This window comes from Mauremys mutica, chromosome 11 (genome assembly GCF_020497125.1).
Source record: "Mauremys mutica isolate MM-2020 ecotype Southern chromosome 11, ASM2049712v1, whole genome shotgun sequence".
Taxonomy (NCBI): Eukaryota; Metazoa; Chordata; order Testudines; family Geoemydidae; genus Mauremys; species Mauremys mutica.
Genome location: NC_059082.1, coordinates 74,923,931 through 74,951,712, shown reverse-complemented (window position 1 = coordinate 74,951,712; position 27,782 = coordinate 74,923,931). Strand labels below are relative to the sequence as shown.

The 27,782-nt window shown below is 44.7% G+C and overlaps 1 protein-coding gene across 14 annotated transcripts in view; it reads left to right on the top strand.

The window, feature by feature from the left end:
* The window catches only part of MAD1L1 (mitotic arrest deficient 1 like 1), a 505,376-nt gene that overhangs the window by 275,934 nt on the left and 201,660 nt on the right, over positions 1-27,782 (top strand). For 13 of the 14 annotated variants that reach the window (XM_044980781.1, XM_044980779.1, XM_044980777.1 and 10 more), the window contains 2 exons: positions 15,106-15,194; positions 24,581-24,671. In XM_044980781.1, the coding sequence (XP_044836716.1) occupies positions 15,106-15,194; positions 24,581-24,671 (180 nt within the window). Of the gene's footprint in view, positions 1-15,105; positions 15,195-16,663; positions 16,803-24,580; positions 24,672-27,782 lie in introns of those variants that run through there. The other variant, XM_044980790.1, reaches the window with a different exon arrangement.

Below are 27,782 nucleotides of genomic sequence, written 5' to 3'. Positions count from 1 at the left end.
AGAAGAGTGAACATCAAAATAGACCTATGGTGGGTAGCTGGGCATTAGGGCTAAGAAATAAAATATCCATTGTATCCATATTTAATAATGAAAGGTGATCAAACATGCAGTTAGGAATATCACCAGGACAACAAGAGTGATACAGGTGAAGGTTCTAAGAGACAGATAAAGCCTGCAGATCATCTACAAATAGCTGGCAGTTAAATCCGTAGGAATTAGAGCACTAAGCTGCTGCAGGTATAAATAAAACTGAAGCTAGTATAGAATCCTGAAGATCACCCATGTGGGGGGATGGCTTTAGAAGGACAGGGTTTTTTTTCCTTTTGTTTTTCAGACACAAGCTGCAAAAAAGGAATGATCAGTAAAATAGCTTAACATCTATGAGAATGCAAAGCTTTGGTTTCCAAACTAATTTAGATGACAACAAATCTCCGTAATATTTCTACAAGTCCTAGCTGCTTATACGAAAAACCCAAGACAGATGACTGCCTGGATATTCAACTTAGCAACAATGTGATCTTAACAGACATGTACTAAGGCAGTTTAGCGAACTATCCAGTGCTAAAATTGGATTGAAAAGGATGAATGTGGTTATAAAAATACAGCAAAAACTGATCCCAAATGAGATAATAACAGTTTAGATACAAAGGGGGAAAGAATGGTTCAAAATTTGAAAAAGTTCCTGATGGTTTAAGTATTTAAACTAGGCTTCTTTATACCTGGAATAACCAACACATATTTAAATTTAGATGGTCAAATTCAAGAAGTTAAGGAAGAATTAACAATATCCGTAACAGTGCCTGTGATACAAATGAAGGTCTACAGGAGTAGAGCAGAAGTGATAGGATCAATCAGTTAAGCAAGTTGTTGGTTGTGCTGTAGAGATCAATACAAGAATATTGTAATTTGAAACGGGGGGAATGAACAGCAGGAGTCAGAAGACAAGGGAGAATGGTAAAGAGGAGGATCCAATATCACCAATACCACTAGAACAGCATTGTGAACGAACCCTGCTCACCAGGAGAAATGTTAACTCCTCAATCATGTGCAGTGAATCTGAAAGAGATTGTTGTTTAGGATCCCCTGGTGTACCATTACCTAACTGCCATGCTGATTGGTGGACTAGAAACATGCATCTAGAGAGAGAGAGAGATACTTAAAGGAAAATATAAGACGGCGATCTTTCCCCTGCACACACTTTCTCCTGTCCTTATCCTTTAAATTAGGGGTATGATTTTGCACTTTCCCTTGGAGTTCTGTTCCTTCAGGAAGTTGGACTGATGGGAAGGGGAAAAAGCTATGTATTGTAGGAGGGGGAACTGATTTTTCCCCCCCTCCATCCATTCTACCTAGATATGGAGCCGTAGTTCTCATGGTAAATTCTTTCTTCAGGGAAGGGAAAGAAATACAATGATTCTGAGAATATATCTACCCTAGTACTATTCCTAGAAAAGAGCTCAGCCTCTGTACCCATTATAATATTCATAGGAAACTTGTCCCTCTCTATTCCCTGTGGAGTGGTGTATACTAACCTGTAAGGCATGGAAACAGCATCTATTTCTGACTCCCTGTTTTAGCAGATTAAATGAATGGTCCCTTGCAAAATTTCTTCTGCTGGCATTTGCTTTAAGTTCCATCTCTGGAAATTCATGCTCAGCACACAAGACACTGGCAAAATCAAAAACATCTGTTGTATATTACTGGGGATGGAACAAATAGAGACAGGGAAACATCGGGATCTTGAATAGGTGAATGTGAATAGGTGAATAAATCACGTATGACACAGGGAGGGGATCAGCATGCTGCACTTTCACATGCTGCTGTATCAGTGCTACTTTAATTAGGTTAGAAGAGGAGACTCTGTCATTCGATTGTACTGGTTTATTTCTGTTTTAAAAATCCATCTAGGCACATGGGATCAAACAGTACATTCTCCTCGAATTAAAAAGAAATAAACTGTCTGTTTAAAAGTCCCATTACACAAATGAACCTGCTGTTGGAACCATTAACATTAAAGTTTTATGGAACTCGGCAGTACCATTTGGTTTGAGCAGGACAGTTTACATTTTCTCATTGAAGACAATCACAGCTGACATGGGGTTAAGGACTTTCATGCAGCAGTGGAAAGGACTTGAGTAGTTTCCAAAGCAGAGAGAGCCTTTCTCTTTCTTCTTGGGCTCCTGGCTCCTCATAGGAAAGGCAGCTATGATATGTGAAAAGGGAAACTCGGTACCTGAGCTGTATGGTGATTTTAGCTGAAATGATGCTCTTGAAGGCAAAAAATGTGGCTGTGGTGATTCAGTCTTGCCTCAGTGCTTCATGCCCAGCCTTGGAAGCTTCACTGTAGTCTAACAGAGTTGTTGCAGTGTTGGCTTAATGCTGCATTTCCATCCAGGAGTCTGGCTGTAGTATCATAGAGTTGATAGTTATAACTTAGTATTATTTACATTCTCTGATCCTAACAATATTGTTGGGGAGCCTGCTGCTCTAGAGTAATGAAGTAGTACTTGCTTTATTCAAGATGCTTCTGATTGCTTGAGAGCTCTTGGAATCTCTGGTCATTTGATTCAGTTGTGTGGAGGTACAATTTCAGGATCCTGGTGATGCATGATTCCTTGCTGTCTTTTCGAAGTTGTCTCTCAAAATAATTCATGGGGACTTTCCTTTCTTTACCAGGTAGATAGTTCCCTAGTCACATATCACCTGGATTTTGAGGCTTCAGTCTTTTCTGTCAAAACTTAGGAGTTTGAAGACGATGCTCTTCAGTCTTTCAGATGTCTGAGTTGATAGGCTACTGCAGCCATGACTCCAGGTTCCCTCATTATGGGTGAAATTCACTTCTTCCAATGGACCAGTTCCACTGAAGTCCCCTTAGGCCCTATTTTGAAGGCTTTAGTGGTGCACAGGCCTTGTGTTCTGCACAGGGGTGAGGGTCATTCTGTAAGCGCAATCTCTCTCTGCACAAGGATAAACCGGAATATTGAAAACACTGCTGACAAGGAGGTTTCAGTCTGGGCTCGTCACCCATTCCTCCCTACTTGCTGAACGTGCTGTTTGTGAAAAGTTTGTTCAGTAAGTAGTACCTCTGCAAGCAAACCTCAGAGGACTTAGGAGGCTTTAATAATAAAACCCACCTTCTTTACATAGCTGATATTTCTGCCTTTTGGGAGTTTGTTATATAGCGAAACCAGTGAACTGATTGGGGTGAGATTTGTGTTCTCCCTAATGGACTTTCACAAACAAGGCAAACCTGACAATTAGCAATAGCAAAAAGGGATATTTCATTAATTAGACTGAATGAAAAACCTATAGACTTGAAAATCTGTCAACTTGGCTTTCCCACCTAGTACCAGCACCTGTAAAAGCATCTGCGGGAACTTGGTGAGGACGCTGAGGTTAGGACATCCCTCCCCCACTCTTGTAGACAACGACTGATAATCTCAAATGATCAGGGCCTCAATTTTACCTCTTCTTTGAAAGACATCATCTCCTACAGCATAGTGTCTACTGTGATTATTCTGGAATATTAGACTAGTGTTGTTTGAAAAGTGCCAGCTACTCATTCACGAACACCACTTTCTTCAGCACCTAGGTTTTCCTAGATCTCTCACTCAGGTTCTGACCAAACCTGACTGTGCTGAGCTTGTGAGTTAGAACAAGAACCCAGTGCAATGTGGCAGAACTGCTGGAAAAGGAAGGACGCACCTGTGATAGTGGGATTAGAATTAACATCTTGGCACTGTGGTCAGATGCTGCTGATACGATCAGTGAAGTTTCAGCTCGTGACTTTTCCATCGTTGTGTAATGACCCTCCCGTTAAGGATTGTCAGTGGAGACTGAACCCTTAATCATCAGGGCAAAAAACAGACAGACCACCACCCCCTAAGGCAACAGCACAACAGTAGCTGTAGCACTAATAAACTATTACCCTCTCTGTAACCCTTCTCCGAGGTATTGGCACCAACAGAAGTTGCGTTCAGAGAGGTTTAAGAGGAACGCCTAGGTAACAAACACTACTGGCTCCTCCCACTACCCAGGATTCCGGCGATCATTAAATACCTTCCCTGGCAGCCCGTAAAGGCACTGCTTTCCCACTCACAAACACTGAGTCTGCATACAAAACAAGGACAAATGTATTGGGGGAAAAGGGAATACAGCATCAACTTGGGAAAACACAACAGCATAATTATATGAATGATAAATAAAACACTCCTCCATGGTAATTTTGGCAGTAGTCCATTAACTCTGTTCCCTACGTGCTGCTGTGACCATCCAATAGGCAAATGTGCCCTTACCATGTCACTTTATCTTTTCCCCATCTGCTAAACCCCCCTCATGGTTTAGTGTAGTGCAAGTCCTGCGGTGCATTCAGACAGACACAAACCTGTCTCTAGTCCAGTCCCTTGGGAAGTGCTGCCTGGTCTTGCCCTGAGATGGCTCCACCTAACGCATCTGTAGTAATTTTTATTTGGCTGGGTACAAGGGGGTTCTCCAGAGTTCACTCAGCTCTGCTGCTGTCCTCTACAGCATCAGCCAGGATCCCTGTCTACATTGCACTGCACTGAAGAGCTGCCTCTTTTATCTGCCATTGAAGAGTTTTCTCAACAGCACAGGATACTCAGTGGTGAGGAACCAGTAGTATATGGGACCCCTGAGCAGAGTCCTTGCCACTGGCAATACACTCCTTGTCACAACACAAGGAACGCTTTCCCCTCTTCTGTCAGTTGTAATACACAACTCTGAGTTTGCATATGATGACTGTGACTCTCAAACTGGAGGAATTCTGGGTAGAAAGCATATGCAAATAAAGCTCTCTATAGCCATTCTTCCCCCTCTTTATCCATACATTGGATGGAGGAGGGGAGGGGAGGAGGAGAGAGCTCCTTCCTCTCTGGAGCTTCTGTGCATCTGCGGTTCTGTGTTGAAAAGCTTATGAAGATGAAGCAGCTCTGTGGCCGTTCTTCCCCCTGCTCATCAATAGGAGGGGCAGAGAGCTCCTTACCCTAGAACTTCAGGCCACAGGGCTCACATACATGTAGATTAGCCAGTAGAGGGAGGCATGATGCTTCTCTACAACCTGGTGAAGAGTATTTGTTTTACTTGCGCACATTGGTGCTGCGAGGAATATTGTGTTCCTTGTTAAGGGCAGGTGAATGTGGTCTAAAGGGTATGTCCTGCAGTGCTGAAGTAGATGATCTGTAACAGATCTTGCTTTCCACTTAAAAGGATCACATTTGAAAGCCTTGCTTTCCAAAACTTCATGTCTACTCAGAAACTGGGTGATGGTTCACAACATGTCCTGACCTTTACAATGCAGGATTATGACTGAAATGATGGCAGAACAGAAACACCAGGAATTTCCTCCTTTGTGGTGCAGATGAGTATGGGTGGAAAGCTTTATAAGATGTTCCCTGATTTGAAAAGCAAAGTCAATGCTCTTTAAATACAGAGCCTTTCTGTTCTCCATGCACTCTCATTGAGTCTGTGATGAATCATGTGCTATCTCAGGGTGACAGGGTTTGATTGTATTAGTTGGGTTAAAGCTTCTTCTAGAGAGGAGTGAGGACTTTCTGCTCTAGTAGGTTGTTTCGGAGAGGGACGGAGGGAGAAGTATCAGGTGTGAGTTCCTCGATTCTTCTGGGATTTCAGTTCTGTCTGACCTGGAAGAGAGAAGGAGCCTGGAGAGTGATTAGTTCTGCACAGAGAACATGCATGTAAACAGGGCACAACTTGAATTCCTTTGACCACTGCTCATCAGGGGAGGGGCAATAATCCTTAACTCCTTGTATCATCCTGAGGGATGAGAAACAGCTCTCAGATCCTTCTCCCTCCCTTTCCCACAATACTTATGAGCTATATGGGGGCAGGGCATTTTGCTTTCTTCAGAAAAAGATGCTTCCCCATTATTTATTTTGCCTTCCATCTGCGCTGTGTCTCTGTGGCATGAGAATAGATTGTCAGCAGTGCTTTTGGCTGCCAGAGGCGTGGTGGTGGTGGTCACAGTTGGGGGCGGGGGTGTGTCTCTCTGAACTGTTCTATCAGGGCAATAAAATCCTTTGGAAGAAGCTGCAAAACCTCATTTATCCACAGAGACTAGAAGATCATATAGCAGAACTCTTCCTATGACCTCTTGGTAAATAATGAATGGGTTCATCCTACCTTTTTTGGAGTCGCTTAATTGAGGCTGACAGCTCTTCGTTGTATTACAGGCTCTGGCTTGTCAGGAGAATTTTTACTTATTTATGGATATTTCATTAACCTCTAATGACTGGCTGTATAAAAGCAAGCTCTTGCCAGGCCCTGTCCTGTTGGTGCTGCTTCCAGTGCTAATATTTTATACTGCAGATCATTTCACACTTCCCCTTCCCCTTTGTACTGAGCCTAAGAGGTTATTGTTGATGGCAGTCAGAGCATGTGTCCCAAAGGCTGGGAAAACCCATGCTAAAGCAATGGTATTCAATGGTGTGTTGCTTTCTGGTTTTCTTTTTGTGACCACTTGCTTTGGTAAGGGTAGTGTTGATTGAAGAGGGCCATAGGCACACGTTGCAGGATAAAATGGGAAGGTCTGACCCAGAAGCGCCTGCTTTATTCTTTGTGTTGTGTTCCTTTTCTTTGCTGTAGCAAGAGGGTTTTGTGATGGCTCATTTCGTTGGAGAACTTGAGGGCTTCTAAATCAACTCTTCCACAAGCTGTTCTTGGGAGGGGTTTGAGGAACAACAGGGATGACTTCAAGCATCTGCCAGTGTTTCTTGGGGGCCATTGGAAGCCCCTGCTGAGAGAGCTGCTTCTTTCACATAATGCTAATTGGCTTCCCCGCACAATTCCTCGGCTTCCTATAACAGGGAATTCAGAAAACAGGCTGAGTATGGGCCCCAGCTCTTCCTCCTTCTTGCAGCCAAGACAGGAGTCAGAAGAATGCCTCCAGCATAGCGAACACCTGCAAAATTGTGGCTGCTGTGTTTGCAGGAATGGGAAAGAGCTTTGCTCAAACTGGCCCCAGTCCTGAGGGGGCTGCATTTGTGTTCAGGGAACCACCTCAGGACCAGATGTGTTTGAAAACTGAATCAAGCACTCAGTCTGCCAACAAGGGCTTCTTAGCTTCCTATGAAATCAAGCAAGGACTGACATTATCATGCATCTGTCCTGGGAGACAGAGGAAGCACAGAGCTGGAGTTTAGACTTTTTTCTTTCCCCTTCATCCTTTCTCCAGGTTAATTAGTTGAAATACATATGCTCATTGACAGTTTTCTCTAACCACTTATTTGATGACTTGCTGGCAAGAAAACTAATATGGAAAAAAACTAAAATAAGTGAATAAGTAAGCCACCATCAAATCACAGTTCTTTGGTGGAATGCATTGGCAGTTCTTCTGTCATTTATGGCTAGGAATAGTGCACAAAATCTATTGGGGCAGAGCAAACTTTGTACATGAGGAGGTGGAATATCTCTGCAGCCTCATTGGTGGTTTTGGTTCTGAATTAGTTACTAGGAGGCTCAATTTGAGCAGACGTCCCTGCTCCTTTGAGGGGTTTATCCTATTCTCTTGGGAAAAGCACCCTTTTGCTGCTTTGTCGAAAGCTGGGAGACTTACAATGCACTGGTGCGCCTGACTGCATTAGATGGGATTCTGGCTTACTGACGGCGGAAGCTTTGTCAGGTTCCCTGCAGAGATTGTTATTCAATGTTACGCTGTTCCTAACCAGGGGTAATGGGAAGGAGGTGTCAGCCATTTAAGTCTAATTACTCTGGAGCTTCTTTGCTCTCAGTGGACACCAGCTGTTTTGCTCTCCCTGGCGGGAGGAGCTTTCTGTAATAATTAAACAAAACAGTCATCTAAAAGCTGGTGAAAGTGGTGAAGCGGGTCTGATAACAGCTGAGAGGATCTGAGCTGATGAACATGGAAATGATCCCCCTGCAGAATGAGCTGTTAGAGGCTGGAAAGGGGGGCATTGTTTTGAACCTGGGTTGTTTCACAAGCTTTTGCTGACGCATGGCTTTGCAGATGGGCTCCATGGTTGGTGCTGGAGGGCACAAAACAGGCAATAGGAGATGGGAGTGCAGCTAAGCAAAGAGCAGAGAGAGGATCCATGTTTGCTGCTTTCTCTAGAAGTGAGAAGAGGGGAATACAAAAGAACTTGTATTCATGCCAAGCACTCGGGTCTTATGAATCTCCTTGTGCCCACTTGGCCTAGGCCAGCTTCTTCTAGCTCCATGAGGAGGGCGCCTCCTGTGTTTCCTTTTCTCAGGATGTTACTTCTCCCCTGGAAGTTACTTCCTGAATGTCTGATGTCAGCTTCCTTCCCCTGGAAGCACCTGATACTGCTTATCCCTAGGGTTGCCAGGCATCCAGTTTTTGGTCGGAATGCCCCGTCGAAAAGGGACCCTTAGCAGCTCTGCTCAGTAATGCTGATCGGGCCGTACTGCTGATCGGGCCATTAAAAGTCCGGTCGGTGGCACAGCGGGGCTAAGGCAGGCTCTGCGCAGCTCCCGGAAGCAGCTTGCATGTCCGGCCCCTAAGCGCAAGGGCGATCAGAGAAGCTCTGTGTGCTGCCTCTGCCGCCAGCATCGGCTCCACAGCTCCCATTGGCCAGGAACCGCAGTTAGCTCCCTAAGTTGTGGCCAGAATCAGAATGGATTGTTGTTCATTTTTTGTTTTGTTGTTTTTTTTTGCATAACTTCTAAGACTCTGCTTATAATAGTGGTCTGAGGTTTTATGCCCAAATATTAAACTCTTGGACAGCTAGTTTTACGTAACACACACGCATCTCTGTATGTATACGCACTCACATTTTTTCCAGTGGAATTGCATCTCTCTGCACCAGGGCTGAGTTGGGCCTATAAATTTGTTTGCAACTTCACCAATATGTCCCTGCAACATCTCAGGGTAGGAGGAGATGTTTTGGGGGAAAAGCCATGAACTGCCTTGCAGATCAGGAGCAAAGAAGGGCATGGGTGAAAGCTCATTAGGGCTCCCTTGGATTAGATCAGCTAAACTTTATTAGTTCATGTACCACTTTCTTTAAAATTGTGAAATGAATTAGGTGACTATCAAGTGCACGTACCACAGTTTGGGAACCTCTGGATTAGATGAATTAGTTAAAACCTATGCTGTGTTTTGAAAATACAAATGCTATTTCAGTGCTAAATCTGATGATTATTATAATCTTCCCTTTTGTGAGGTTGCTGGGGGTGGTGGTGGTGAAGAGTGACCTTGGAGCCAAATTTTAGATCACAAAGCTGTGGTTCGTTGCTGGCAGTAACAAAACCCAGTGTTCTCTGTTAGTTCAAAAAAGCAAGGCACAGAGGTAAGGTGCATCTGGGAGGAATGTTGTTTGCAATCGATAGCTGTTCCTTGACAGCTGAAGTAATTTTGTCATTTGTTTTTTTTAGGCTGTCCTGGCAGGAGGGGAGGGGTTGATTCCTGCAAGTGAACAAGTCCTGCTGATGGGATGGATAGAAACTGCCTCATAAGCAGGATCCTGGGGGTGGGAACCACATGACAACGAGGGGAGGGGAAGGTGGCTGCTGCAGGCGTCCGGCAGTGACAGCTCCTTCTCCCTTGGCACTTTATTCGCTTGTAGCAAGCGCTCCTAGTAATTACGCCTCTTAATTTAGGAGAGCGAGTGGGAGAAACACAAATTTATATTCCTATTAGCTTTAGAGATTGGAAATAGGGCAAGCGAACCTTCTCTCCGAGAGATTATATTTGGAAATGAAATAGAGTGACATTCAGTATAAACTTGAAAAATTGCTCTCTTTAACAGCAACAGGAGGAAAAAACCATATTGCATTGGAGAGAAGCTGAAGTCTGTGTGTGTGTATGTGTGTGTATTCACACTCACATCTGTTTATCTGTATGTATATATGCAATTATAGAGACATACATGTGTTTTTAGGAACCTATCTGTTGGAAGACTATTTAACCTTAGCCCTCCCTTCCCACTGATAAAGGACACTGACTTTGTTGTTACAGACCAATTCGCCTGTATAGACAGTGGGATTCGGGGCATGTCTGATCCAGTTAGCTCTTGTGTTTTTAAAACATTTATAAATGCGTTGTTGTTTTTTGCTTTGTTTCAGTCAAGTGTGAAATAGTTCTAAAGCACCATTATTTGGCCTCCAGTTTTTCTCCATGTGGTCCTCGTGCTCCATAAAAGCATCAAGGATTAGCTTGCCTAGGAAAAAGCCCTAACTAATCCTGTACCTTTAGCCCATTTCTCAATGGCAAGTCATATAATATTTTTGTAGCAAATACTGCTGTGTTTCTTTGAAGAAGAGTTGAGTCAAAGGTGAGCAACTTGCTGCTCAGCTGTTGAGAATCCAGTGCTGCTGGCTCTTCCCAAATGTTTTCTGCCCCTGATATTTTAGGTGACATTTGCATTCCCCTGTATGTTGCGGGTTCATGGTGAAGCTGGTAAGAGGCCTTGTCTTTGTACAGAAAAGCTGATCAGAAGGGATTGAGTATGGAGTTTAGAGCCTTAGTATTATTGCCATGTACCCAAATGACTATGGCCAAGGGAGAAGGAGCTGTTACCACCAGACACCTACATTAGTCACCTTCCTCTCCCTGTCATGTTGTTCCTCACCCCTAGGATCCTGCTTATGTGGCAGTTTCTTATCTATCCCATCACTAGGACTTGTTCACTTTTAGGAGGCAACCCCTCCCTTCCTGCCAGGACAGTCTTAAAATGGCTGTCACAAGGGGTGTGGGATCTTTGTTCAGACACCACATTTGTTTGTTTGGAGGCAACTTGAGACAGGAGGTCACCAGACTTGCTGCACTGGCACGTTGGAAGGGAAGTAAATAAAATTCATATTTATTGATGCATCCTTTATAGATGATTACAACTGATGTTACTAGAATAACTGACGTCTCAAGTGTCTGTCGGAGAGTGATGCATTTCATTTTCAAAGCTGAGTGTGTGGCCCATATAAGGGCCCCTTCAGAACCTAAGAATGGCCATACTGGGTCAGATCAATATCATGGTTCTGCCCTTTCCGGGTAAAACCTCGGATAACTTAAAAAATAGCCTGGCTTCTTCTGGAGCCAGTAATATATTCTATGGAATGGGGACAATTAGAGGGCCTAATCCTGAGCAGTTTGAGCTCCTGAAGCGCTCTTGGAAATAGTTTGAGCTTAGCACCTTTCTGGATCAAGCCTGTTATCATCATGCCAGGAGATGCAGTAACCCAGTGATGCATACCCACCCTGGGCTGAGATTCCCACTCCTGCTTTGGCCTCCCGTATGCCAGGTAAAGGGGCTGGAGCAGCATAAAGGAGCTCCTGAGAGTACATCTGCACTGCAGAAAAGATACTGTGGCAGCGAGGCTCAGAGCCAGACTCGGGCTTTCTCTAGGATACTGAAAATAGCAATGTAGATGTTCCTGCTCGGGCTCCAAGACACACCCTGTCACCAGGTTTAAGAGTCTGAGTGGGAACCTCTACGCTGCTGTTTTTAGCCCCGAAGCTCAAGTCCAACTCACCTGTAGGACTGGGTTCTGAGACCTGCTGCCATGTTTTGGGATTTTGGGTGGGGGGAAGGGTTCAGTGTAGAGGTGGGTCAGATGTTTTCAAACTGTGGGGTGCACCCCCCTAGGCGGGCATGGAGGCACATTTTAGGGGGACAAGCAGCAACACTAGCCAGCTTGTGCCAGCCCCCATTGGAGGACTGAGAGTGCCGCCTGCACCCCTGGACTCACCTCAGCAGGCCACCCAGATTTCCACTCCTGGCAGCCTCTGCACCTAGCGCTGGCTCTGCCCCCAGAGACGGTCACACGCACCACGCGCCACCCTGAAAACCTGAGGGCGGAGGGCAGAGAAGCAGGTATTGGCCTTGCTCTAGGGTGCATCCTGGCTGCAAGGTAGAAGCAGCTCGCTGCTGAGGAAGCCTTGGCTGTGCCATTATTAAGTATCTGTGTGTCTGAAACTTACAGGTGCCGGTAATTTCATTAAAGTTATGTTAAAGTCTGTGTTAGAGGTATGAGCAGGGTATCAAGAATATTTCTGGATGTGTCTATTTTTGGCTGGGGAGGGAGGGGCAACCAAATATTGTATCTCAAGAGGAGCTTAGCTCAAAAAGTTTAAAAACTGCTGACGTAGATGTACCCAAGAAGCCCCAGATCTAGCTAGAGGAGAATTCCCCTGGTGCAGGCTCTGAGTAAGACACCCAAAACTTGTCTTCCAAAGACCCCCTTGCAAGCACAGGGGTGAGGAGGATTTTGGGGTGGGGGGGGCAGCACGTAGCACTGTGGAGTTTCTGGCAGCATTGTGGCCCAGAAGAAGACAGGGACGGCTGCTGGGATTTAGGCATCCTCCTCCTCCCCACAGCTGTCTAATTTACACCGGGGATTTTTGTGGCCCCAGGAGCAGCTCAGAATTGGGAGGGCACAGAGGTTACTTAAAACCCTCTTACCTCACCCCACCACAAGCCCAGGTTGTTCATAGAGGCACAGCGCCGAATCTCACCTGGGTTCTAATAGAGCTGCCTAGGAGGTGGTCGCTGTCTAGTTACTAGAAGTGTGACACTAACTCCTTATCAAATAGGGCTTACACTGACACTGTGTCCTCCGGAACAGATATGAGCACGTGTGTACACACAGACACATCCCCCTCTCCTCTCCCCATTATACACTCAAACCCTTTCCCTCTGCACACAACAAACACATGCAACCCCAAACCACCGAAAACAGATTCCTAACCCCCCATCTTCTCCAAAGGAACCGGCAGTGATTTATTGGTTCATGTCAGTTAGCAGGTGGCAGTTGGACTCAAGGCTGAGGCCGCTTAGCCTTTGATAAATAGCATATTTACCAGTGCTCCATCTTCAAATGCTATCCACATGTGGCCCAGAAAGCAGCACAAAACTATAATAACAAACCTCATCCCAGCCTTCTGCAGAGCTGGGAAGCAGAGTGTATAATGAATGTTTTCCTGCTAAAAGTAGGTTGGAACTGAAGTCTGCTGCCAGTACCCGTTCCTTGATTCTCATCCCTGGAATTATCTAGAGTGCTTGCTTTATCCCAGCCATCTGTAATGAACTGAGCTCGGACAGATAAGCTCAGTAATCAGAAAATTGAGGGAAGCATTCCTCACTGTGATAATCTGGTCAGCCGGCTAATATACATGAACATTTTTACAGCATAATGATGCAGGAGGGCTTTTTGCTTCTTTCTTCTTTCTCTTTGCTTGAAAGGGTTTTGGCAAATGGTGGGAGAATATCAACATCTAGTGTTCCAAAGAGGATTTTGGCTAGAACCTCTTCCCCCGTCTTTCTCCTTTGCTTTAGCCCATGATGTATCCAAAGGGGCGGGGAATCAGGCTATCCCTGTCCCTAGCTATAATGCTGCCATGTTTTTCATGCCTTTCCTGCAGCACACAGGTGTGCGAAGATACATGACACTGGAACTTTGTTTCTGGCTGAGCAATGTGACTAGGCATAGCTCTGCAATTGAATGCATGTTCTTTTTGCCACCTACCCACTGTCCCCTTCTTGTAAAAGCAAGACACTGATACCAGTTGGCTGCATTTGGACCTAGTACATCAGTGCAGAATTATGATGCTCTACACGTCTAATCAGCACAATTGAAGGGTACTGTTTGTTAATGTGTTATCTCCCTGATGTTGAATACTGAGCCCTCTGTGTTCATATGGTTTGCATCTCTAATTAGGGTTGTGTTGCTTATTATTTCCCCTGTAAATGGAAAGCGTAGCATCTGGCCATAGATTTATGAGGGGGAGTTAGCGATCAGGAGGTACAAGACAGATGCTGAAGGAAGAGCCAAAGTGTGAGGAGGGGAATAGGTGTACAAGAACAGACAATGAAGAATGAGTGGGGAGGGTATCCAGGCTGGGAGGAGACATAACAGGGCCACAGGGTGTCTGAAAGTTACTTAGGCTCAGAATTGGTTGTCTCTGCTTAGAATGCCTGAGGCTTTTTGGATAATAGTTTAATAGCAGGTAAAATATACCATTTCTCCCTCCCCTTTGCATGGACTTTTGGGCGCTGGATGGGGGACACAGATTTGCATAGTCAAAGGAGACCGAAGCGATTTCTACACATTCCTCCCTCTGCTCCCAGCCTGACAGTTATAGGGCCTGAGTAAGAGATTCCATATGCTCAGATTGTGGCTTGGTTTCCCAGCATAAAGGGAGCTGAGGCAAACTGTTTTCTTAATTCTTCATCCACTGTTTCTCCCCCCACCCCACCTGGGCAACTTGTATCTGAAAGGGCTGGAAATTCTCCCCTGTCTGGTGGGTGCAGTGTAGAAGCCTTGGACAGAAGTTGGACTGGCCAAGGCAATCTGATCAGCTTATTTCCTCTGGGCGTTATTGGTGCTAAATGAGGTTGCATTGCCAGTATAGAACTTCAGGTGCTAGGCAACTCCTAGTTTCATGCAGAGAGTTCTCCACCTCGATTTACTCACCAGGGGATGGATGGGGAAATATTCAGAAGAGGAGCAGTGGCTCTACTTGAACGATATCAGTCCTCCCTCCCCTCTCCCATACAGCCTTTGAGCAAATGTTGGGAGAGATAATTGGAGGTGTGGCAAGAGAGGGTGTATTAACTGGGGAGCTGGTACTTGGCACATGTAAAACTGTTGTATTTCACAAAGTACGTTGGAATGATTTCTATACTGAGAGGGAGCTGGCTGTGGAGCATTAAATGGTTGCCTCCCTGCTGTTTCTTAACATCATATTATGAGGTGAAGTTGGTTTCCAGTTCTGTTGTCTCTAAGCTGAAGAACCACATGACGCTGGACACAGCTGCCTGATGGAAATGAAGGCACTTATGTGCCAGTAGGATCATAGAATTTGCTGTCGTGGGATGGATTGTGAGCCATCAGGTTGTTGTAAATGCCTGATGCTTCCGAGGAAGGTGAAAAAACCCATAATGCATCTGGCCAATTGTACCTCCATGAGGCGTACTAACGATAAATTCCTTACTGCAAACTTATATTAGAAAAACCTGTGTGCCATGGCCCATACTTCAAAATATTGAAGTCCCAGGACTTCTTACTCCCTGGGAGTCCTGGGCATTCAGCAGTGTGCACCCATGGCTGTCATGTCTCTGATAGATGAACTAACCTCCTGTCCTATTCCTACAGTTGGAAGTGGAGCTAAAGAGCCTGAAGTCTCAGGCATGCACAGCAGCTCAGAGCACCTTCATCACTACTGAGGAAGTGAACGCACTCAGGTGAGCATGTGCTAGGAGCTGTTCCTTCTATTGGTTACACAATTGGGGAGAAGGGAAAGGACCAAGTTGATGTTATAAAAGGAAACAAATGCTGCATCCTCATTGTTTATTATTTCTATTATTTCTATATCCTAGGTAGCACCTAGGAGCCCTGGTCATAGACCAGGACCCCATCTGTAAAAATGTAACACTGACACCCCCCAGTCGTCAGCAGGCAGGATTGAACCTGGGACCTCTGGAGCTTAGTGCATGAGCCTCTACTGCATGAGCTAGGTCTTAGCTAAGGCTGTAGAGCAGACTCATTAATCTCTAAGTGGTCTCGGTGCCACTACATGAGACAGAACACCACACCCAGGTGGTGTGTGTGTTACACAAACACACAACAAAAAGAGAGCCCCAGGAAGCTTACAGTATAAGTAACTAAGCTTTAGGGCTGGTCATTACACTGATCTTTTCCTGATAGGATATTTTCATAGTAGAATCCTTCTTTGTCCACCTACCTTCACCTCATGCACAGGTCACCCCCCAAAACCCCATAAGAAATTCCAAGAGTCATGGAAAAGCCCTGGGGTCTCTATCCTTTCTTACACGTTTGTCATTTTCAGACCGTTTTTCCACCTTGGGTTTCTCCATGCTCTGTTTTGGAATCTGCTTGAGTCTCTTGCCCTCTGTTAATTCATGTTGCAGCGGCTCCTTCATCACCCCATTTACTTCCCTCCCTGTGCAACAGCTTTGCTGTTTGTTTTTTATTTTTACTTGCTCTGGACTTTAAGTACAGGACCTGTTGGCATCCATGGAGAGAGGTTTAGAAACAGCTTTTTGTAATACTGATGTGCTTCCAGTGCAGGAGAGAAAAGAAAAATGGTTCCCCTAGTGTGCAGTTGCAGATGGCAGAGGGATACATGTTGTGATTCAATGAGAGAGAAGTTACAAAACAGCATTTCAGCAGAGGATACATAAGCACTTACAAAAGCTACAATGAAACTAGACAACCTTTCAGTGTATTTATTAAAGTATTTACAGCTCCCATTCCAAGGTAGGTGAAACAATAAATACTGAGCGCAGAAAGTTCATCTGTATCTAGAATGTTTTAATAAAGTTCCTTCTTTTTAAACTGAGCCAATCTGTTTGATCTTGACAACTTGCATTTGTTGTTCTGAACTGATGTGAGATTTTGGCTGGATTTCCTTCTCTTAATTCTTTTCTATTTTCAGTTCCATCATTGTAAAAGTATTGCTGCCTCTCAGGAGCGAGAGCAGGATTTTGCAGGAGGCACAAATTATTGGCCTGCATCTTATGGATTTTCTAAATTTCCCCCTCCCTGCCCGGCTTGTTTTACAGCTCTAGAAGGGTTGCTCAGTATTAGAATGGAATGGATTTGAAAATGGCCAGTGTTCAGCTAAGCTGTTCTAATACAACAGAGAGCTCTTAAACTGCCCTTTGGGATGTATTTCTCAGGGACAGCTCCCACAAGACAGAGTGGCAGAATTTTGGAGGCCTCTCTCCACCAAATCTTCTTTTAATGAGATGGTACCGTAGGTCACACCGTGATTTTGTTCCCTCCTCCCATGAGGCTAAATCAGTTCTTCCTAAATCCTTATTCATGATGTGAGTGTTGGTTTGAGACTTGATCTCATTCTGCCTTTCGCTTTCTCCGGGGAGCACATAGGACTAGCCTGAAGCATGGTGTTTGCAGCGCTACAGGGGTGTTCAAAATCTCTCCAGCAGCAACAAAACTCATCCCTTATTATGATTAATATTATGCTTCTCTATCAGTAAAACCAGCATCCTGTTTGCTGTCTTCTGGGAGCTGGAGGCTTTCAGGATGTTTCTACAGTAACTCCCCAGTCTCCCCCCTCTCTCCTGGTTAGTATGGACTGCAGCACCCTTTCCATTTAGGAGCAATTCCAGTCTCTCTATTTTCACCTCCAAGATTCATTATTCAGTGTTTATCTTCATTAAACAGCATTTGCCATCTATTAACTGAGCAACTTCAAGGACAGCAGAAAACAAAATGAAACAGCTGGATTTCCACATATCCCAGGACTTCATGAGATTGCCGATGCCTTCCTTACAGTGGAAATGGATCTCATTTCTCACTTTGTCCATCTTTTCCCTGGTTTGCAAACCTAGCCCCTGAACTGAGGCAGACTTCACAAACGCACCGGCAGATCCCTTGCAATGATTTTATTACTGAGCGCTAGTAGTGTGCTAGGCGCTCTGCAAGCAGAGGAAGCCCCTGTCCTGCTCTTTAAGGCATGGCGGTCTAAATAGAACTCCAAACTGTGGTGTTTGGGTTTTTTTTAAGTGTGAGTCCTTTGCCTGTCAACCCCATAACTCTGCTTCTTTCATTTAAATTGTGCCTGTGAATTCAAATAGAGTGTCCCCAGCAAAGCCATTTATATTCTGGAACAGTTCTCCAGTGAGGGAGCAATAAATTGAAGGCAGAATTGAAAGCTGTGTCAAGCTAAGAGGCCAAGTTTCTGCGGTTGCCTCTCATAGCAGCACCGTCCTCCTCCCGCCCCACCACCCATCCACCACAAACACTTCCAGGACCACACACTGCTGCAGCTAGGGTCATCTGAGACATTTGACCTATAAGATTATTTTTGGTAGATTCCCAGTGTAGCTAAACCTTCTTTGTTCAGATGGAAGTCTGTCATTGGACCATTTTTTGTTGCAAAGGTGGTGCTGGTGTATTTAGTAAAATACAGAACATGTTCTAAACCCTGATGATGGTGATTTGGCGGCTAAGCAGGCCTGAGTGGTGTGGCTTCTGCATGCAAGGATGTGAACCTTGGTTTCTTTTCCTTTCCACAATGTTATGACTCTTTTTGCAAGGTGGATGGAAACAGTATAAAGTTGCTCACTTGGTTTCATCCCTTCCCTTCTTGCTGCTCAGCATGTGCAAGTTCTGTGGGCCATGGGTTTCTAACAGAAAACACACACTGTATGAAGTGTTTTCTTTTAGCTGGAGGTGTCTTCAATCTGGGGCTAGTGGGCAACTTCCCATCCCCTTCTCCACACAAGTAGATGGACTGCTCTGCTGCTGCAGTCTGTTTTCTTCTCAGAAGCAGCCTACTCCAAATAACATTGTTTTCCTTCTACTTTCTGTCCAGCAGAACATGGACTTCTCTTCCCTGCAGAATTAAGGAGAAAGCACTTTGTTTGTGGCTCCAGAGTTACCCAATCTAGGAATGGGGTAGTGTTCCACCTCTCCTGCTTCTGGCACCCCCCATGCACTGGGGCTGGGGACCAGTAAAGAGCTGTAAATCATGAGAAATTTTCACAGGGTTCCCCCTTGCATGGGGACCAGGAATAGTTTGTTGTGGTTGTCACGTTTCCAGAGGTAGCTGCACCTTCCTGGGCACTTGTGATCCTCCTTGTGGCCACCTCACTTAGATCTCAGGCCTCTAGTCATCTTTCTTGAGGTGGGATCTCGCTATCCACTCCCTCCTGACTGGGGTCTTAGGCTGCAGACTCCTCCAAATCTCTAAGATTATCACAGCAGGTCTGACTTTAGTTCAGCACTCATAAGTTTTGTTCTCTCAGAGGCAGTGACGGAGTTCCTGGTGACCAGCCGGGTGTCCCAAAACAAAGTACTATTTATTCAGAACAGAAGCGTTACAGAGAAAAGGCACCTTACAAACAGTAAACATCTAGCGTATCAGGTGTCACCATCTTCCACATGGAAACCCTGTCAGTTTCCAAAGTACTGCAGGGCCTGCCTCTCTCTGTCACAGTCTCGTGTCCATTCTTGGATGAAATGTGAATGGCCCTCTCCAAGGTCAGGCCTGTTCTTTGTTTATCAGGCCTCTTGAATCAGGTCAGACCTATACATGCTATTTCCCTTAGGAGATGAAATTTCCACAGAGTATTTACCTGCATTAGGAATTTGCTCTAATTACCCCCTGCCGTCCTGATATTAGTTCTTGCAGAAAACCCTTTGGCTTCCCCCATTTAGCCAGGAATAAACCACTAGCCAACCCATAAAGATACATATAGCATTTGTAAAATCAATATAATTGTTTTTAAATATTCTGTGTGTCCATAGCTTCTCTCGTAGTGGACCCTGGCAGAACCCGTCACATGGCTGACAGCAGGTGGGTGGGTGTGATAAGGAAGGGAAGATGGGAGGGGTTTTGGAGGGTGGGAAGGGGAATCAGGTGGGGAAGGAATAATTGTGCCCTCCCCTCCTTCTCCATTACAGTGTTAAGGTTTTGTCTACGCTATCAAGTTTTGTCGATAAAACTTATGTCGACACCCAGAAGTTGACAAAACAAAAATCGCCAAAGGGTGCTCACACTTGCTCCTTCTGTCCACAGATCATGTCCACATTGTGTGAGCAATGCATTGTGGGTATGTATCCCACAGTGTAATGTTGTGGGAAGGCAGAGCTGATTGCTGCACATCTTGGGAGGATTCCCTCCCAGTTCTCCCAGAGCCTCCTCAGCTGCCAGGAGCAGTATCATGAGTAGCTCTGTGAGCTCTCCATGCTGAGGAATGTCACGGCAACAGTCTCTCCTTCCCGCCTCCCTGCGACAACAGTCTGCCTGCCCCTGTGTTCCTAGTGCAGGGCAGAACAGGAGCATTCCAATGATTTGCTCTTTGTTCCCCAAAGGGAGCAGCACACTCAGCTGTCAGATACTTCCAGCAGCTTTGCAAGGGGAGGGGTGCATGCCTGCAGGGCAGCAGAGATCAAAACACTGAGCAGAGCATCAGGGCAGGCATTGTGGGATACTGGCGGAAGCCAGTTCTGTTGGCAAAACAAACAGCAGTGTCTACACTGGCTCTTTGACAGTAAAGGGAGGGGAAAAGAAAAAAGTCTCTCATGGGGTGAAAGTTTTTTGTTGCTGAAACCGGCCGTTTTTCCCGACAAACGTCACATTGCAGGGTGTACGCTCTCACTGTTTTGTTGCCAAAAGGCAGTTTTTGGCGACAAAACTTGGTAGTGTAGACAAAGCCCTAGAGGAGCTGTCCCTGTGGGGTTCCACACGACCAGTTCACACTGCTGCTCCTTGTTTGTGGGGGGTGTCTAGTCATTGGAGTCTTGCCTGCTGCCAGTGGGGATGCAGGAACTAGGAACACGACTGTACTTACATTCATTCTCTGTACAATTTGCCATCACAAATTCACTGTGGCAGAAAACAGGTGGAAGAAGAATACAAACTCTCCAAATTGGAAGGTGGGGAAAGAAACCCCTCTCCTCATGAGGGAATTATTTTCACTGCTAACGTTTACCATGGGCCTCAGCACACCATTCACCTTCAATCCAATGTGCCCACTCTCCTGGACTAAGCCCAACCCCACCAGTTAGCTTCTCTCCTGAAGGAACCTGAAAAATGGAAGGGAACCATCAGAAGCCAGGGAAAGGAGTGGGAAAGGACTGTGTGCCCCCAGGCATTTCCATATAAACTTCACTGTTAAAAGCTAACTTCTGAAAACAAATGCAGGATAGTCACAAAGGACAAAGAAATCCACATTAATCCCCTAAATCTGTATTCACATCCTGTGAGGGAGTGAAAGCTTTAAAAAAAATCTTTTGTCTCCTTTTTCTTTAGTATGGAAAGTAAATTTTCAGTGAGAAGCTTGAAAGACTTTATCAGTTTTTCTCCTTCTCCCCTCGAGAACAAAGTGCTCTTTCGTCAGCCCATTTATAGCTCTAAATGTGAAATTCTTTCCCAACTTTATTACTTCCGAGGAGACAATAAAAGCCAATATTAATGCTGTCATTCCACACACCCCTTGTCCCCTATAAATCATATTTGCCATATTCTTCAGATCTCATAATGGGAAAGGGTGGTCAAACAATTTAGTTTGTTGACCACAGGGTATAACAAACCGTGTTTTAGTCAGTAACCCGTTTTACTTGGGTTGTGATAAATCTGGAAAAACTGTTGTTTTAGAACAAATAAATAAAAGTAATACATTAAAAACAGCTTTAGTAAAGACTTAAGTGGCAACAGCTGAAGGACCTTTTCAGCTGGAACAAATCTGAACTTTTTCTTTCTGCTGTCAAACAGAAACTTGAGTAAATCCTAAGTGTTGTCTATGAATTTAGTGAGTAGGTAGAGTTACAGTGATTCAAAAGAAATTCATGTTCTTGCCAATGCCTGTTAGTCACACTTGCTGGAAATCTCTGCTCCATTCCTAACACCATCTCATTGCCATCTGGATCCCTTAATAGTGTCTTCTCCACACGTACATTTTCTGTTCCATTCAGTAATTTCCAGTTCAGCAGTAGCTTTTCACAGATGGGGCATACCGTGAGAGGTGCCCCTATCAGTGGCAGTACTATGCTGCCAGTCACACTGTGCTGTGTTATATCTGCCAACATTTTAATCTTATAAATAAGGACAATAAGGAGAAAAACAGGAGCACCTGTTAGCTCCATTGGACTCTGAGAGCTTTCTGGAAGGAGAGAGTTGGAGAAATACTTCATTATTTCCTGCTTAAAAAAATAGGACTGGTCAGTCTGTCTGCCTCAGGTGTTACTATGGCACCCATTACCATAGCATATAAGCACTTCCCAGATAAATGAGATTTTCATGGCGAGGTCTCTCATGGACTTCATGGTTCAGCCTTTCCTGGAAGAGGCTTTGTTGGAGATGTAGGGTTTTTTCCTTTGTTGTTTTGTCCTTCTAAATTGAGACAGTGGTATATATGCTGTGTGCCCAACACCAGAATGATTCCAGCTATCTGGAATTGGAAACACATGCAAGACCAAGATACTGGGGTAGATACATAGGTCAGAGCAAATGCAACTCCTTGGTGATCTTTCACTAACTAGATCTCCCACTTAGAGCTTGGGAGACAGTGTCAAAATATGTTGTGCCTTTAGAGTCTTCTCTTTTGAGTTACTTTTAGTTTCACTGCATCTGCTCCAGGAAAGCCCTGTAAGAGATTTGAAGCAATCTTGTCAAGAATTTAAACCGTTGCATGTTTTCAAGCTTCTCTGTAATGAATGAATTGGTAGATATTCAGTAGTGAATTTCAATGATGCTTCTTGCACCAGTAAAACTCAGCATTTTATAGTATCAATATTGTAGCAAGTAAATGACATTTCTTTCCTCCTCCCACTGAAAAGCTGAATTTGTATTCAGTCTAGGTCAAATGTTAAATTGATAGGTGATGGTTCTGAGCCTCTTTCTAGTTTACTTTTTGTCTTTCCTCATTTGAGTCTGTCCTGGGTTGTTCTCCTTACTTGCAAACACCTGTAGAACAGCTGAGGAAGAGTAACTCTGGTGCACAACTTGAGACGTGAGAATTGGGGATAAAATGGATGCCACATTTTTTTATTGTTGGCACCTAGATGGGTGGAGCACAAGGTTAACACTGCCTTTTTGCCCGTTGGAGAATCCAAATACAACACTAACTGGGCCCTGAGTCGGAGTTTACTCAAATGAAAAATTTCAATGATGAGTAATTATCTTCTCTGGTAGTTTAACTGCCAAATGCAAGTGCTCTGCTATGTTTATATATCCCATGCCTCTCTCTCTTTGCCACTGGGAAATACTCCCATGGGCTCTTCAGGAAAGACCAAGTAGCACAGACTGTTTGCCTCTGGTTCTTAGTATCCCCCAGTGGAGATTCAGGGCACGTTATAGTGTCAAACACAGGCTAGCGGAGGAGTGGCCTATAAATAGATATAGTACTAATGAGTCTTTAAAAATCTCTCTGGCACTGAGAACAGCAGTGCCGGTCCCAGTAGCCAGCACAAGAGACAGGCCATTGCTTGGGTGTGGAGGAGGGGTGCCAAGTCAGTAAAGAAGAGAGATTGCACCCTGGTTCTCCATTACAATGGGGGTGGGGAGCAGGTGCCTTTGGTTGCAGTCTGTTGGGGTACTTCTACACTGCAATTCAAAACCTGCGGCTGGCCTGTGCCAGCCGTCTCAGACTTGCAGGGCTCGGGCTAAGGGGCTGTTTAATTGCGGTGCAGAGGTTCAGGCTCAGGATGGAGCCCAGACTCTAGGATCCTGCGAGGCAGGAGGGTCCCTGAGCTTGGACTGGAGCCAAAGCCTGAACATCTACATGGCAATTAAACAGCCCCACCACCCTGAGCCCCGCAAGCCCAAGTCAGCTGGCACAGGCCAGTCACAGGTGTCTGATTGCAATGTAGGTGTACCCTTAGATGCTCCATTGCATAAGTGCACCTCTCTCTCTTTGCAGAAGGAGGCAGAGTGAAAATTTAAACAATTGAACAATTCAACTGGCTGAATTTTCATAAGACAACAAGTGAAAAATCTCATTCAGTGACCAGAGGGGGAAAACATTAGACAGACTGTACTGCAAAATGGCAGACATCTCAGACTATAACATAAACCTTCTGAACGCACATTCTCTATGCCACTAGAACAGCACCAGTGTATAAAGCACCACATCTCCCTGGGCATGAAATTAAGGACAGGAATCAGTGATTAAACCTTGAAAGTACATCGGAAATACCATATAAGCATCATGGCTCAACCATAATCTAGTTTCAGCTTGATCCTTTTTCAAACCATGCTTTCTCTGGAGAGACATTTGATACTGGAGGGCAGCAGGAGCCCTCATCTGGTGCCACAGTGCAGAGTGCTTGTTCTGTAGGAGGCAAGAGATAAACATAACCCTTTAGTTTTGGAGGGTGGGTGGTGATGAGAGATTTATCAGAGGTTTTGAGCCAAAATGTGGCATATTGAATATGAGGATGTCATTGACTCTGAACGTCCTAGGTATCTGATCCTGACCTTCAGTAGCTGCTATGTTGTTTCCTTACAGAAAAAAATCTCTCTTCCTTTGCATTGTCCTGAAGGGTTAAAAGCACTTTTAAACATAGTGTGAGGAGTAACTCTAAGTTACATCTGAAGATGCTGTCATACAGCAGCATCTTCTGGAAAAAGTAGGTGCCCAGGATGTTGGTGGTTTATATGTAATGACAGATGAGAGTGCCTCTCACCCTTTTCGCCAACCTCTTTTTACCTGAGTGATGTATGACTTTTCAGTGTCTAGAACGTTATTAAATAGCTTAATGTGTTTTTTCTCTTTAAAAACCAACCCCACACACTCTGAAAAAACACCTCCTCCCCCAAAAATGAACATTTAGCAAGAACAAAGAGGAACAGAAGATTATACACATGTGACATGGCCAAGGTAACATTGGTGTAGGAACTGTAAATATTGAATTTTCCGATGAGTTGCTCTTTTACCTGTGTATACTTAATGGTGCAATAATGGTGTTTTATTCTTTTCTTTTAATGTGGTGTCTTACCATTGGAAGAATATTTTATGGCAGGTGTGTGATTTCTGTCTTTGGGTCCTCCTTATTTTACTCTTTCCAGTGGTGGGACTAAAGCAAGGTTAGAGCCTTGGGAGTTTCAGTGTATTTCTCCCTCCCCTCCTCTTTACAGGTTAAAAATTGAAGAGTTGGAGGCTGAGCGAGGGCGGCTAGAAGAAGAGAACAAGTCTCTGGAAATGAAATTGGAAAAGCTCACTCTCCAGGTAAGAGGTGGGGCAGGGCCAGAAGGGCTTATTAGCTTGGCACAGTCCAGCCTTGGTGGGCGGGTATACTGACAAACTTCCTGAAGTTCCTTTCACACTCCACAGATCTTTCCCCTTCGGTCTGGGGAAGGATCCCGCAAGAAGCCCAAACCGAGCCCATCCCACACACCCGTATCTGTGTACGATGTTGTCATATTTTGGTGATGTATTCAGGCATGCAAGAACAGATGCTTTTTCCAGTATCCTTGGGTAGAACCTCTTCTGTTTAGAAGTCTCTGAACCGTTGTCTGTACTAGCAAACTTCATAGCCATGACTAACCACTGCTGCAGCTCTAGCTCTGGGGGCTGTTGTATACACTGTGTTTTCCACTATGATGACAGGTTGATAAAAATGCCTCTGCGCTGTTTAAATTACAGCTTCCCACCATCATTACCATTAGTGCTGAGCAAAGCTCAGTAGCTTGCGGCCTTATCTGTTAGGAGCTATTCAAGTCCAGAACATGATGATGTGGTATGCAAGGAACAAGTTGTAGTGGCAGTGATCCACACACTCTTCCCAAGAGGAGGAAGGTATGAAATCTGAGTGAAAGAAAAGCTAAAGTGCTGATTTCACCATGGCACGGCAGGATTTTCCTATCTTTTTGCTGAGGCTGATGCTTCAGCCATCTCATAAGCAAGAGTTTCAACTTTTTTATTCTGGATACAGCAGTGAAGCCTTCCTCTCCCTGAAGCTGGCAGCAATAGAAGGAGCTGTTTACTCGGGCTGCTCTCGTGTCTCCAACACTGTTACTCTGTGAAGAGGGAGGGGTGGGAGTGTTGCATTTAAAGCGTCTTCTGTTTGAAAGAAGCTGAAGTGAGCGAGAAGCGAAGCCTATTTTGTGCTTAATCAAAGGCCATCCTGCTCTGAGCAGTGTTATCTCTCTCTGATGTGCTGAACAGCCCAGCCTTGTAACATTTCATTCTTTTAATTTTTCTTTCTTTCTCTCTTCTCCCCTTTTTGTGTAAATTGCTTTATGGTGGTAGAAAACCTGCAGGTTTGAAATTACCCGAATTTCAGACAGACCATTGATTTTATCTTGACACCTATTAGAGGCAAATCAAATCTCTTTTTTATTACCAATTCCTGGAGACGGGGGAAGTGACAGCTTTGATAAAGCGGGGAGTTGAGAGCTGCTGAGCGCCTCTGCCGAGCCGTGGTTAGCGCGAAACCTGTCACCCAGCTCTCCTTTAATTGGGTTTCTGTCATCAGAAGGAGATGAAAACATTGGGTTTGGTGTTCTGATGCTCCAGTCTCCAAACATACACAACAGCAGCTTTGGTTTGAGAGCAGGTTACAATTCACTCAGATCACATTTAATCTGTCCCCACTGCTTCAGGGTAGCTGCCAGCTCCCAGCACTGGGGCATCACCATTCTGGCCAGAGTATTCACTGTTTTGTTTGGGATTCTCAGAGAGATCTAGTGTTTATAATCAGTGTCAGCAGTGCCAGTAGCCCAGCCCTTGAGATGCTAAAAGCACCAAACTTCTAAGGTCTGTCTGCAGCAGGAAAGGTTCAAAGCCTTTCATATAGTTTTGCTAATTGTCTTATTTTAAGACAAGAAGTGGGTGGGTAGGTGTGGTCATTTCGGTAGCTGAGCTCATTTAATGCTGTGAAAATGATGTAATGATAAAGGCAGGGATCAGGACATCAAAGACAAAGCTGAGACAGAGCCTTCATGTTATAATAAAACCACTGGCCCACCATGTAAGCAGACTGTGGCGGTGCAGTGACTGTTGTATTCTTCACAAAATTCACAATTCAAACAAAAGTCATTTAAACTCGACCCAGACTCTAGTAGTGCACATCACAATAGTACAATTCACTGGCAGTGCTCAGAACCCCAGAGTTTAACAATGGTGTAGTGCAGATCAGGGCTACGTGAGGGGACTGGAGCGGGACAAAAAAGACCTGGGGATGCAGGGGAAAGGAAAAGATGTGAGGAAGACAAGAGGCCAGGCAGGCATAGAGAAGGAGAAGAGGTCATCTGTCTGAGCTGGTTCAAGAAGGAGAAAGCAGCCCCATCAGTAGAGGTTAGATGGAGAACCCACCTGAGGAGAACTGGATTAAATTAACAACATTCTTGGTTCTAGTTTGGGAGAGCTAAGGTTAACTTCTCCTTATCTGCTCACTCTTTGTGCATACCTTATAAGCTTGGAGTTCCGGTTCCTCTGAATCAGGAAGTGAATAGCAAGGAAAAGAGAACACTAGAGATTAACTCCTTGGACAACTGAGATTTCTCCAACTGGAGATGGATCTGTGCAAGTCCGAGTGCTGAAAAGGTGTGAATTACTGACCAGTACCCACCCAGTTGAGTGGTCAAGAGGTCAGAACTGCCTACAAGGAAAAAACAGCCTTGTTAACAGGGGTTCTGGTCCTGGAGGTGCAACAGCACCCCCTGGCTTGAAGTAATAATAGCAGCCGAATGCACCATTCTACCATATTCTGGGTTTCTGGTTTTGTTCAAAGGCTTTCAGCTCCCTCAGTATAAAAATTGCCCAGTGCCCTTGCCTGCTAATGAAGACTCATTATTCATTACTTGAGTGCCAAATCCCCAGCAGGCACAGGCTCAGAATTACATCCTGTGTAAACACTTCTGTTGACTCTAGGCACTGCTGTGGACTGGGTTATCAGCTGCTGAATCCCATTAAATATGGGTTATCCCACTATTAATCTCTTCAGTCAGATACTGCAAGGAGAATATGTTGGAAAAAGGTAATTCCGCACTCAAATGGAGTCACTGGAACATGCCCAAGTCAGTTTATTATTTGTTGCTCATTCCTCAGGTAGAAATCAAGGAGATGATGGGTTAAAATAATATCTTTGTCAGAAAGAAAAGCAAGAAAGGAGAACAAATGGCAGTGGTACAAAATAACTTTTTTAAATGTACTGAAGAAAAAGTCCACTAGTGAAATTTCAGAAATGGAAAAAACAAAGGATCAGAGAAAATAAGGAAATAAAAGAGGTAGAAAACAATGAACAAATTAAAAAAAATCTGCCAAATCTAAATCTGTAGCACTTCCTTTAAAAATAAATAAATAAGCCATTATTGGAATAAATGACTGCAATAAATA